The sequence below is a fragment of the Otolemur garnettii genome, unplaced genomic scaffold (assembly GCF_000181295.1).
Source record: "Otolemur garnettii isolate 467f Iridium unplaced genomic scaffold, OtoGar3 scaffold00072, whole genome shotgun sequence".
Classification (NCBI taxonomy): Eukaryota; Metazoa; Chordata; class Mammalia; order Primates; family Galagidae; genus Otolemur; species Otolemur garnettii.
In genome coordinates, this window is record NW_003852467.1 from 5,973,481 (window position 1) to 5,985,606 (window position 12,126).

Here is a 12,126-nt window from a genome sequence, read left to right on the forward strand (position 1 = left end):
AGGGCTCCAGCCACATACACTGGAGCTGGCGGGTTCGAATCCAGCCCTGGCCCGCCAAACAATGAGAACTGCAACAAAAAATAGCCAGGCATTATGGCGGGTGCCTATAGTCCTAGCTGAGGACTAAGGGAGGCTGGGGCTGAGGCAAAAGAATCGCTTAAGCCTGAGAGTTTGAGGTTGCTGTGTGCTATGACCCCACAGCACTCTACCCAGGTTGACAGCTTGAGACGAAAGAAAGAAAGAAAAGAAAAGAAAGAAAGAGAGAGAGAGAGAGAGAGGGAGAGAGAGAGAGAAAGAAAGAAAGAAAGAAAGAAAGAAAGAAAGAAAGAAAGAAAGAAAGAAAGAAAGAAAAGATCAAGCAGAGCATTGAAGCTCTTGGGAGGAACAAGCTGTTGGCAGCCTCTTTACCTTCACACTTGCTGCCATCACCATTAATAATTACTGGTTTGCCTTTACCTTCCACGGGCTGGAAGCTCTGTGTGGGCCTACTGAGGAGAAGGCTTATACTAATATTTGTCCAATGAATGAGTCTAGTCTGCTTTTCAGCTCTGACAGAGGGAGCTGACTTTCTCTTCTATCAATAATCCCCTCCAGCGTCCAGTCTATTTGACCCAGAGGGAATTCTTGGTTGGGTAGGTCCCTGTTTGGTGAGGGTTCTAGGAGAAACAGATGATATATTTGAAAGGGATACTTGAAGAGAATATGATGAAAAGGCTATTTACAAAGATGTGGGAAGGCTAGGAGAGAGGAAAAAAAGGCAAACAGTTGCCCAAAGGGGTAGGGGAGGGAACTGTTTGGGGAATCTGCAGAAGAATGTTGTTATAGGAAAGGACCGCTCGCTAAGAGTGGTGGCTGCAGTTGGAGGAACTCAGCCACTGCCAAGCCAAAGACCAGCAGGAAGGAGCCTGGGGAATAAATACACAGGCATCACTCTCCTCCTGCCATCCCATTTCATTCTATAGGCCTTTCATCATTGTCTCCCATTGGCTGAAAGCAAAAGGAAGCCAAAGGGCAAGAGAGCCTGACTAATGTCCTTCGGACGTCCAGCCTCCTGGGGCACAGAGCAGAGGAAGAAAGAGAGTAGAGATGGAAGGGAGAATGTGGGAGTATCCAGCACAGCCCCTTAGGTCACAGAGATCCTTATTTTTTTCCTCGAAGTTTAAGTGATTCAAAGACTAGAGTTTTGGCTGAAACATACTGGACCGCCTTCTTTGACCTCATGTCATCTCATTTCTTCTTTACCCTTATCTCTAGCAAATTTACTCTCCTTTGTTCTTGGCCATCAGTGAGATTGCCAGTGAATACACTAGAGAAAACAGAGGCCTATCTCACAATAAAACAAGCCCTGTCTCAGTGCCAAGCCTTGTACCACTAGAGTTCAGGCAGTGGTACTGGGGAAAAGTAGCTCCTGGTAGGTTCTGGAGTCAGGATTTTTGACTTGCTGGTTCTGATGGCAGAGCTGCAGGCTCTTTTTATGTCTGTGGTTCACATCAAAACAGTAATAATAAGAAGAAACAGCTACTGTAAATATGCAATTAATATAGAAGTGCATTAATGTACATAGTTACCATTCAATAAAAAAAGAAAGAAAAAATAAATAAATAAATTATCATATGAGGCATCACTACCTAATTTATATACAAAATGAAGGTATATCAATTATGTTCTTTTTGAAATGCCTTTCCCTAATAAGCAAAATTCATAATTTGGAATTGACAACAAAACCATCCATGTGATGCCCATGCCATTTCTCAGTAATACTTTCAGTATTTAATTTCTAAAATGACATCAAGATTTGAGAACAAGGCTTCAAGTGCCTATAACTCCAATCTAAAAAAGGACTTAAAGATGTATTTTTGAGGATTGCCATCTGTCAATTTAAAAAAAAATCTGAATAGTGATTTATTATTTTCCATTCTTTTTTTTTCGATGAATCATTCCTAGTAGTTTTCTAATTGGAAATGGAGAAAATAGACTTGAGCATTTATATTTTAGAGAAGCATATCAAAACTTGAGCATATAATTTTAAAAATGTTAAACGAACAAGAAACAGGAGAGGGAAAGAATGACAACACCTCTTACCACACAAGTGTTGCAAATCCTCATTTGATAGATTTCTAATATTTACAAATGTCCTTGCTGTGAGGTTTGTCTTTTTATTGAAATAAACATAAATAATAATTTAAGTGATTTGCCACATTGACACAGAGATTACTGTCACTGATTAACTGCAAAGGGCACTACTTCCTCATCACTGAACACTAATCCCTCTCTCCCAGTCAAAGATAAGGGCAGACCGAAAATGTACTCTTAGATCTAGGGACAACCTCACATAAAGCGAATCCTAGTATGCCCCCCTCAGACCATTATAGCAGCTGCCGCCATAACTCACTGGGTCAAAATTGCTAAAGGACTATAATAATAAGTCTCAATTTATGAGCTAAAATGCCAGAAAAGATGCCATATTTAAAAGATGCCTATTGCTATTTAAAAGAGCAATACCTATCATGCACGTATCTTTAGTGATAACTTTGCCTTTTTATTTGGTTTGTCAAAGGTCATGAAGAACCCTGGTCCCCCTTTTGTTTCTCTCCATGTGCTTTTATTTTGCCATTTCTTGCCTCTGCTATAGCAAACGGTAAAGGGATACAGGTGTTACAGTCTTTTCAGCTGAAACATTCTAGGGGGAAAATGTTGAGTGGAAAAGGAATATTTAAAAAGAAAAAAGGGAACGTGTTGAAACTGTAGACTGAAGTGGAATGAATTAAGCAGAACAGAGAGTGAAAAGCAAATGGTTGAAAGAAAATAAAAACAAAAGCAGGCTAACAAAATAAACGGACAGACAAGGACAATGAAAACACTAACGGGGTTTATCATAAGGTACTCTTTGGACGCTAACCTAAGACATTATGTAAAGGCTGTGGCAAATGCTTGTGCTAATGAAGGCTTTCTTCTTTTCTGGACTATTTCCAAGCTTGAAATAATTGTGTGTAGTTAACCTGTATCATCATACTGAAAACTCTACAATTAGAATTATTTGAACTCCCAAGACTCTGTAACTTTTCCAATAAAATATGCCACTGGAAATGAACGTCTTCGAGACTTTCCTAAAAGAATACTAAAAGACCAAGCCGTGCAGCACCACTGGTGGTGGTGTGTTTGCGAGTCTATACCAGTGGGTCTGAAACTTTAGTGTACTCAAGTGTTTCTGATTTAGTAGCTCGGAGAATTTTCATTTCTAAGAAGTTTACAGGTGATTGTGATAGTGCCGACTACATTTTGAGAACCACTGCTACCTCACAAATAAGAATCCCTCTTAGCCCTGGGTGAGCCTAACTAGTATTTTATTTCGTTACCACTCTGTCACTTTAATCTTCAACTGAGGGGGAGGCGGCAGTGAGAATTGAGTGTGTGATCTTTTTTCTTTCATTTTTTAAAAAAGAAAACTCTAAGCCTACACACTTAATTATCTGCGATGAGGTCATTTGCACATAGGTCATTTATTTAGGCAACAAGTAGTCTTGCTGGAGGTATTAAGGGGGTGCTAGCACAACGAGTGTGCGGCTTCCAGGTTCCTGGTTCTGCCTTAAATCCCCTTCCTCTTTCTTTCTTTGTTTCTTTTCCTTTTTCCTTTTTGTTTGGAAAGCCCCCACCGCTGGGTCTCTGGGAGTCCGGGTCCCCAGGTCGCTAGGTGGGGGCGGAGCCCGGCACGGCCCCGCCCCGTCTGCCCGCAGCGCCCCCTCCCCGGCCCGCCCGCTAGCTCGCCCGCGCCGGCTCCTCCGCAGTGCTTTCGGCTGCGAGCCTGGGCGGCGGCGGCGCTCGACTTTCGGGGAGCCCGGCGGCTCTGGGAAGCTCACTCCTCCGCTCGCGCCCGCCCCCGACCGCGGAGCCCGTGCAGCCATGAGGGAACAGCTCAAAGGGTAAGTGGAATTCGGCCCCGGCCCCCTCCAGTCTCCGCATTCCGTGCACTTGTGGCGCGAGCAGGGGGCAAGCAGAAGCGGCCAAAACTTGGACAGGCGCGGCGGCTGAACCCCGGGCGCTGGTCGCCTGGGCGTCCGGGAACCTCTCCCCCCGTGTCCCCGCGGGTCCCCGCGGCTCCGCTGCAGGTGCGCCCCTGGGGCTTCTCCCCCGGTGCCGGGCTTGCGGGGAGCCTCTTCCCCCAGCTTTGGGACGGGCTCGGACAGAGAAAGCTGATTTCTCGCCGTGCACAGGGGGGACAGAGCGTTTCTCACGCGGCGATTCGGGCCGGGGGAGCTTTTTGCTCCTTTCCAGGCTGCCGGTGTGGACGTGAGTGAGGCAGGCTGCTCCTAAATCGTCACTCGACCTCGCCAAAGGAAGGGGCGCGCGGCTCTACCTTCCACAGCATTGCAAGTGCCAAAAGGTCAACTTTCTGCCTGATTTCTTCCGAGGATTCCAACTGACATTTCCCTCGCTGCATTTTCTACCGTGTTTCTACCATGCCTCCAAGACCTGCAGAAATCAGTAAAGAAAGAAACAGCCAAAGCCTAGAAGTCAAGGATTTGTTGACAGGGAGAGAGGATCGAGGGTTGGGGGCGGGGGTGGGGGTGGGGGTGGTGTTTGCCCGCTCGGTTGGGCTTTTTGTTTCTGTTTTGCCCTCTGGGGTTGAGTGTGGAATCATTTCTGGGGGTGTCCTCTCGCGTGTCTCCAGGTGTTTGTGCTGGTCTTTAAGCAAAGTTTGTCATTCCCAGTCCTAGCACGCCACTGAATAGGGCAGGACACTTTGCTTATCTCAGTTAAATTTGAAGTAAGTTTGAAGCTTAAATCGAAGGGATTTTAGTTGCTCGAGGGAGGCATACTATTAATTGTAAATTGCTTTAAGATCATGAAAAAATATGTCCGATTTAAGTGGTGAACTTTAAGTGGTGTCTTTAAGTGAAATCTATATTCTTCTTTGGTCAATAAACTCTTCTTGGTGGTTCCTCTGTTTCCTTATTCCTGTCACCTTTCCATATCATTCTCCACTACCCTTTCTTTCTTTTTATTTTACTTGCCTAGATTTTTAAATTTCCTTTTTCCCAAACCCCTCTTTGGAGGACACACAGTTGCTCTTGGAGAAGTGAGAGAAGCAAATGAAACAATACGGTTATATGAAAGGTCTCCGACCCTTGAACACCATGGAATTGGTTTCAGTCATCATTGTTTGATCTTCGATTGGACACGACCCTGAAGTGAAATTGCTTTGGCTAAAGTTGAGGGTGGGTGGTAGTTAAACCTGAAAAAGCAAATAGAACAAGTAACAGCTGGAACAATCACCAAGGAGGCAATCGTCTTTGCCCTGACTCGAGTCAAACAGAATAGATGTTAAATATCCCAGGGAACAAGAAATGGGAACTAGAAGAGGATGTGTGATGCTTACTTAGATTGATACCTCCCCCTATAAGCCCCTGCCCCACAGTAGCAGAAACTTTTAAATATATTTTCCCATCCCCACCCTGCCAGTATTCCAGCAATGTAAGCCAACTTCAACAATTTAGTATGCAAATGCCAAGGTTCCTCTAGAAAAAAAGTCTGATCCCCAGATTAAAGGGGGAAATCATTTGTGTGTGTGGATCAATGGGCTCTAGATTATATATGAAGGCATACTTTAATCCTCTGCAAATCACAAGAGAGAGAACGCTACCTTTTTATATCACTGCATAGCGATTAGTTTCCTCCCTGGGAAATAGTGGAAAGACATTTTTTTTTCTTTTTCTTTCTTTTTTTTTAAAGGCAAATGTTCGGAATATTTTCAGTACCAAATAACAGTGGTGGCAGAAGAAATCTTATTTTAATTAGGCAACTGCCATTTCCCTAGTGAAAGCAGTAGATATTTGTTACTTTTTTTTAAGTGTTTAATGTTTGTTTTTAAGAAACTAAAAAGCAATTCCAATAAGTCTGATTATTCCAGCACTGACAGCAGGAACAGCTCTGAGGCAGTTCTAATAACCTTGCACACTACTTGAAACTAAAGAAGGTGAGAGAAAATTTAAATTGTATGGTAGGAAATTAGGTCAGCCCTGTGCTCAGTAGAGTAATGCTTTAATTTCTTATTATTGACAAGTGGGTGTTGCCAGGGTCTTTTGTCATAGTCAGTGATTTTATATTTTCATTTGCATCAGGTTCCTATCATGGCCTCGAACAAAAGGGGAAAAGAGAGATTATTGTGGTTTGTACAAATAAAAAAAAGAAGAGAAATCTTAGTTCGAAGTCTGCTCAGAGAGGCTTATCTGATGCCAGGCTTTGGAACCAGCAGGGCCAAAATCAATAACGTTTTTTAAAGATTTAAAGAGCTTGTTAAGGATTATTTATGAAGCCAATCTCTGTGTTAATAATGTACATACAGACTTCTGATCTATGTTGAACATTGTTCTCAGGAAGGCTGAACAAAGATGGACCCATTAACATGGGAACAGGTTTCAGTATTTCCTTTTTCATTGGACAGGGTATATGGGGAGTGTGTTTGCCTTGTGGCCAGTAAGTGTGGAAAGGAGACAATTACCAAAAAACAACCAATTACCACCCACTCTTCCACTTTCACCTCCTGAGCACAACATATTTTGCTATATTGTGTGCATAGTCCGGGTAAGTGTGAGGTGCTTCTCATGGAGTTACTGAGAATTCTCTGCTGTTTCTCAAGGCAAGCACAGAGGAAGAAATACAGCCCTAAAATCTAAGTTGATCTCAGACAAAAAATTGATTTGTCCTCCAACATAGAATTAGATATAAATTATGCAAATTCATGCTTACTATTTCATTCAGTCTGTATTCATCTTTCCTATCTATTTGGGCAGGGGCGGCCTAGGTGTGTCCCAGTAGGGCTTTGGTTTCATCACAGGTAGAAAACACCCACACACAGCGAAGTGGATGTTTGGCTCATCATATGGTGACCAAAAAATCTGAAGTCCTTTCAGCTATGTTGCCTAGCATTTTTAGCATTTAATAACTAAAAGATTATTTTTCTAGTTTTGAGGATTAATCACACCCTTTGTTCTGTTCTTCTTTTCCCTTGTCCTCAACAACTTTCACTTAGTACTGGTTTGCAATTGAAGTGAAACTAACACTGCAAAGGTGAAATCTAAATCTGTTTTCCCAGTTATTTTGCATCACTTACAAATAAAAGGATTCTGTGTTGGAGGGGGAAAAGGTTGGCTTCTAGAATTGTTGGAGGCGTTCATTTATCCATGTTATTCAAGTCCCCCAGAACCACAGTGCTTGGGAGAATAGTACCTACCAAGGACCAGTATCTTAACTCACTAATGGGAGATGGAATTGAGGGCTTAGAATTTCTTCTGTCTTCCAATAAAGGAAATTTCAATTTTGCTAAGGACTGATGGATTAAGAAATAATTTTTAGACTCTTTTCCATAATTTTTAATTTCCAAAGTAAATTCCTTAAAAAGGTAGAAATAAATGTGGGTATGTCAAGAGTCATGACATTTCTTTTGGAGGCGGGGAACTACCTGAAGCTCTCATTCATTCTATGTGGGATTCTGTTAACGGTATGCACTGCTTCCCTTTCCTTTCTGTACAAGTTTATTTCTTGCCTGTGTTCCTCCAATTTGAAGTTCATTCCAGATGGTGGCTTTTCAGGGTAGTTGTCTTTCTCTGTCTGACCAGTTTTATCAGCTCAGCCAAATGTTTTTCTGCAGATATATTGAAGATGTTCACCAATGTCCTGGAGATGGGACATTGCTATTACGCACTGTGCCTGGTAAGGGCCTATACTTGTCAGCACATTGTAAGCACATGTGTTTCCCCTCTTCTTCCTTCCTCTCTGCCTTCATCTGGATGGCGTTTGGAAATGCGGAAGGCTGGAATGCAGGGTGGTCTCAGTAGAGTGTAACTTTTCCTCCCTCTGCACTTGTGTAAGGAAATGGTACACAATCACTTTCTGAGCTAAAAAGTGACTGAGAACAAGCAACACTTTTTCCATGAAGCTGCAAGCTGCAGCCTCCTCTTACCGCGCATATAAAGTACCAGCCCCGCCCGCCCCTTCTCCAGATCATAAATCAGTTTGGTCATGGGGTTTTCTAAAACCCCCTAAAGTGTAGAGACCACATCTCTTCTTGCTCTTTGAGACGTGAATGTCACTCTGATACATTCCCTTAACTAGTAAGCCCTTGTTGCCCTTCTAAAATGTGAATTGTTTCTGTAGAAAAGTAAAACAGAAATGAACATACTACGTCTTTGGAAGAGAGTGAAACAGCACTTCTTAAGTGAAGATCTTCTTGCAAATTGATTTCAGTAGCCTTCCCTGCTCTGTCATTGAATGGTAAATGTCACAGGGATGGTCTTTTGAAGTTGTACAGTTTGGGTAATTTCCATTTATGTTTGTGAGATTTATGCTTATTTTTATCAAACCACCTTCAATGTTTCTCCTGGTTACTTATTTTCTTTAAACATAGGTGATGTATTGTTGAGTATTTGTTTTCCTCAGGAGGAAAGGTCTTAGGCTTGATCGACTTAATTGCATTCAGAGCCACATCTATATTTTAATCAACCAGCAAATGGTTTGCTTTTAATGGATGATGATTTGGGGGCCAAATAGTAAAGGTGACCACATATGGAGCACAAAGAGGTGCAGGTCACTTCCCTGTGTCAGATGATAATTTAATTCTCCAAGGTGAGCAGGCTTGTCCTAAATTTCACAGCCAGCAGGGCACAGAGCCCTAAAATTCAAAACATACCCTGAGCCCATTTGACATTGTGGCCTCTCCAAACTTCTGTTTCTTGCATATTTTCTGGTTCTCTTCAAGTACCCAAATTTAAGCTACTTCTTTTCTTTTCATCTCTACCCTTCCCCCCTCACCTAAAGATTATGAATAGGCTTTGCATATGAGTGCCAAAATATCATTCAGGGCTGCATTTTACGGTATCAAAGCCTGTCATGTAATCCCCAAAAACTTGGAAATACAATGCTATGGTGATTTATGTAGATGGGCCAAAGTAAGGAAAAGTATATGTAGTTATCTCTCCAGGATTTATTCATGTAATTGAATGAGGAACAAAGGTGTTTTGTTCTTTTTGTGGCCAGAGCTCATAACCAGGCAGCCACACTTGAAGAAATAGAAGAGAACTGTAAATACTTCATTCAGGCCCTCTTAGACAGAGGGAGAAGAATAGTGGTGTATAGAGTTCTGAATTTAAAAAAAAAAATTCTAAAGGTAATGAAAAGAGGGAAGGTATGATCTATTAGGTGCTGGATCTACGTTAAGCTGAAATGAAATACAAGCATCACGGATATGAGATCTGGATATGTAGAGAAAGAGTAATGGAAAAACATCAGGGCAGTGAAAGCAAATGAGAAGTGAGGTGATTTATATTTATTGAACTAATATTCAGTATCTCTTTGACAGAGTTGAATAACAATCAGTTATCGGTGTCCTTTCTGTACGTTCCACATTGGATGGGTGAAGAAATGCTGAGATTCGATTATCAATTACCTAACAAGGTCAATTTATGATAACAGAAGTGCAGTCGATCTCTGGCGCAAAAAAGAAACAAATTCCGAAATGAAATAATGTTCAGATTGCTTTTTTTATTTTTTATTTTTTTGAAAACAAAGACTGGGGGCCCGTTCTGCTTATAAGATAAACATTCCTTACTACACTATGAAAGTCCTTTGAAGTAAAGATGCTGAATGGTTCAAAAGCAAATCACATTGTTTGTCCCTTTTCTTTCCTATCCATTTAAAATTCTAAAGCCTGTCTTTATATTTTGTGTTTTAGCCACCAGACCCAAACAACTTGCTGGGACCATCCCAAAATGACAGAGCTCTACCAGTCTTTAGGTAAGGACATGACCGTGTTTCCTCCAAGTTAGATGACAAACGAGTTTTAGGATACAGTGGTTTGTGGTGTGCCAGGCATTTGTAATATAAATTTAACACTAGATTGTTTCAAAGGTGAAAGAAATGGCATCTTCCTATTCAAAACTAACAATCAGCTTTCTTTTCGGAGGTTCCTTGAAAATAAGTTTTAAGATTTTATTGATGCCTAAAAACTGAAGGCCTAAAGGTCTTGCAGTTTTTCGTTGCTGCCTAAAAGGATGGGAAAACATTTGCAATTTATGGCCGTTTTTTTTCCCTCAAGAAGAAAGAAAACTGTTTCAAGTCGTTCTTACTGATTTCTTCTGTGTGAAATCAAGGCAAAGCTGTTGGGTAAAGGAATCTTCTCCCGTCTTTCCAGTGCTCATAATTCCCAAGTCCTGGCAGGTCATCAGTGTGAATATTTCAGTGATTTCTGTACTATGGCTTGTTTTATGTTTGTGTGAGAGCCTGACAGGTTTGTTTTTCCTTTCCTCGTAACATAGAATTTTTTAAACAGGTACACAGCATACAAATAGGGGGAAAACACCAATCTTTTAAACAACCGATGAACATCCAGTCTGTTGTTTTAGACCTGCAGCGAATAATCTGAAATGAATTTTTGTGTGCTGCAGCTTGTTTTCTAATCGAAAAAGTTAGTCATGTCTTCTCTCCTTTTTTAAGTCTGCATTTTTCTGAATGGGCATGTTTATAGACTAAAATGCATGAGGTGATCTCTTTGGATTTAAAGTTAAGTAATAAAGCCCATGGGAATCAGGGTGCTTCAACATAAATTCTGTATGTGAGGTTTGTATGTTACTTTCTGCACGTTAAGTTTACATGAACTCATCCTAGAAAAGGTGCTACATAGCTCATGGCTGCATATCACGATGGTCGCCTTTCCTGTATTCTCCTTGGGAAGCTATACCCTGATGCCGGCACCTAGGCCACCCTTCAAAGCAGTTTTGGAACTCTTTTTCTGTCTTTCTTTTTTTTTTGAGACAGAGTCTCAAGCTGTCACCCTGGATAGAGTGCCATGGCATTACAGCTCATAACAACCTCTAACTCTTGGCCTTCAGCGATTCTCTTGCCTCAGCCTCCCAAGTAGCTGGGACTACAGGAGCCTGCCACAATGCCTGGCTATTTTTTATTTTTATTTATTATTTTTTTTGTGGTTGTCATTGTTGTTTAGCAGGCCCAGGCTGGGTTCAAACCCGACAGCTCTGGCTGGAGCCCCTAGCCACTGAGCTACACATGCCAAGCCTGGAACTCTTTCTAGAAGGGCCATCAGAGCTGTCATCTTACAAGGTCTGACACTGAAGTTTGTGAACTCATCCCAGAAAAAGTATTTTGGAGGGTGAGCGAGGCTCTGGTGTAGGTGATACCTTCCCAAGGGGGGGAGCACCTTAAAGGTCACCAGAGTGATATTCAGCAATTCTCTAGGATGAGTTCTCACACTTATCAGCCCTCGTGTGTGTAGGTATATGGTACACATGTGTGTATATGTGCATGTAGCTGTTACTATTTTTCTGTCACAGGCTCTCATGAGTTAATCAAATGCAGCTATAGAGACGCTAAGGAATAGGGAAGGCAATATTAGCCAAAAAGCAGTTCCCTTAAACTTTTTTTCTAATTATACATGATCTAATTTTTTTTTTTTTTTTTTGCCAGGTACAGTGGCTCACACTTGTAGTCCCAGTACTTTGGGAGGACAAGGTGGGCGGATCTCCTGAGCTCGCAGAGTTCGAGACTGGTCTGAGCTAGAGTGAGACACCATCTCTGGAAAAAAAAAAAAATAGTCGGGCATTGTGGCCAGTGCCTGTAGTCCCAGCTACTCAGAAGGCTGAGGCAAGAGAATCACCTAAGCCCAAGAGTTAGAGCTTGCTATGAGCTATGACGCCAGGGCACTTTACCAGGGGCAACAAAGTGACACTCTATCTCAAAAACCTAAAAATACGAATAAAAAGCATGAAAAAGGCCGGGTGCAGTAGCTAACCCCCGTAATCCTAAGCACTCTTGGAGGCTAAGGTGGGAGCATTGCTTGAGTTCAGGAGTTGGAGACCAGCCTGAGCAAGAGAGAGACCCCCATCTCCACTAAAAATAGAATAGGAAATAGGTGTGTAGTCTCAGCTGTTTGGGAGGCTGAGGCAGGAGGATCACGCGAGCCCAAAAGTTTGGGGCTGCTGTGAGCTATCATGATGCCACGGTACTTTGCCCAGAGTGACAGAGTGAGACTCTGTCTCAGGGGTAAAAAAAATTAAAATAGGCTTGGCGCCTGTGGCTCAAATGGCTAAGGCACCAGCCACATACACCTAAGGTGGC

General features: G+C 42.1%; 1 protein-coding gene across 3 annotated transcripts in view; it reads left to right on the plus strand.

Moving 5' to 3' along the window:
• Nucleotides 1–12,126, plus strand: part of DMD (dystrophin) — a 2,307,273-nt gene that overhangs the window by 2,133,895 nt on the left and 161,252 nt on the right. For 2 of the 3 annotated variants that reach the window (XM_023515449.1, XM_012807596.2), the window contains exons 1-2: nt 3,783–3,920; nt 9,728–9,789. In XM_023515449.1, the coding sequence (XP_023371217.1) occupies nt 3,901–3,920; nt 9,728–9,789 (82 nt within the window). In that variant the 5' untranslated portion in view covers nt 3,783–3,900. Of the gene's footprint in view, nt 1–3,782; nt 3,921–9,727; nt 9,790–12,126 lie in introns of those variants that run through there. The other variant, XM_023515448.1, reaches the window with a different exon arrangement.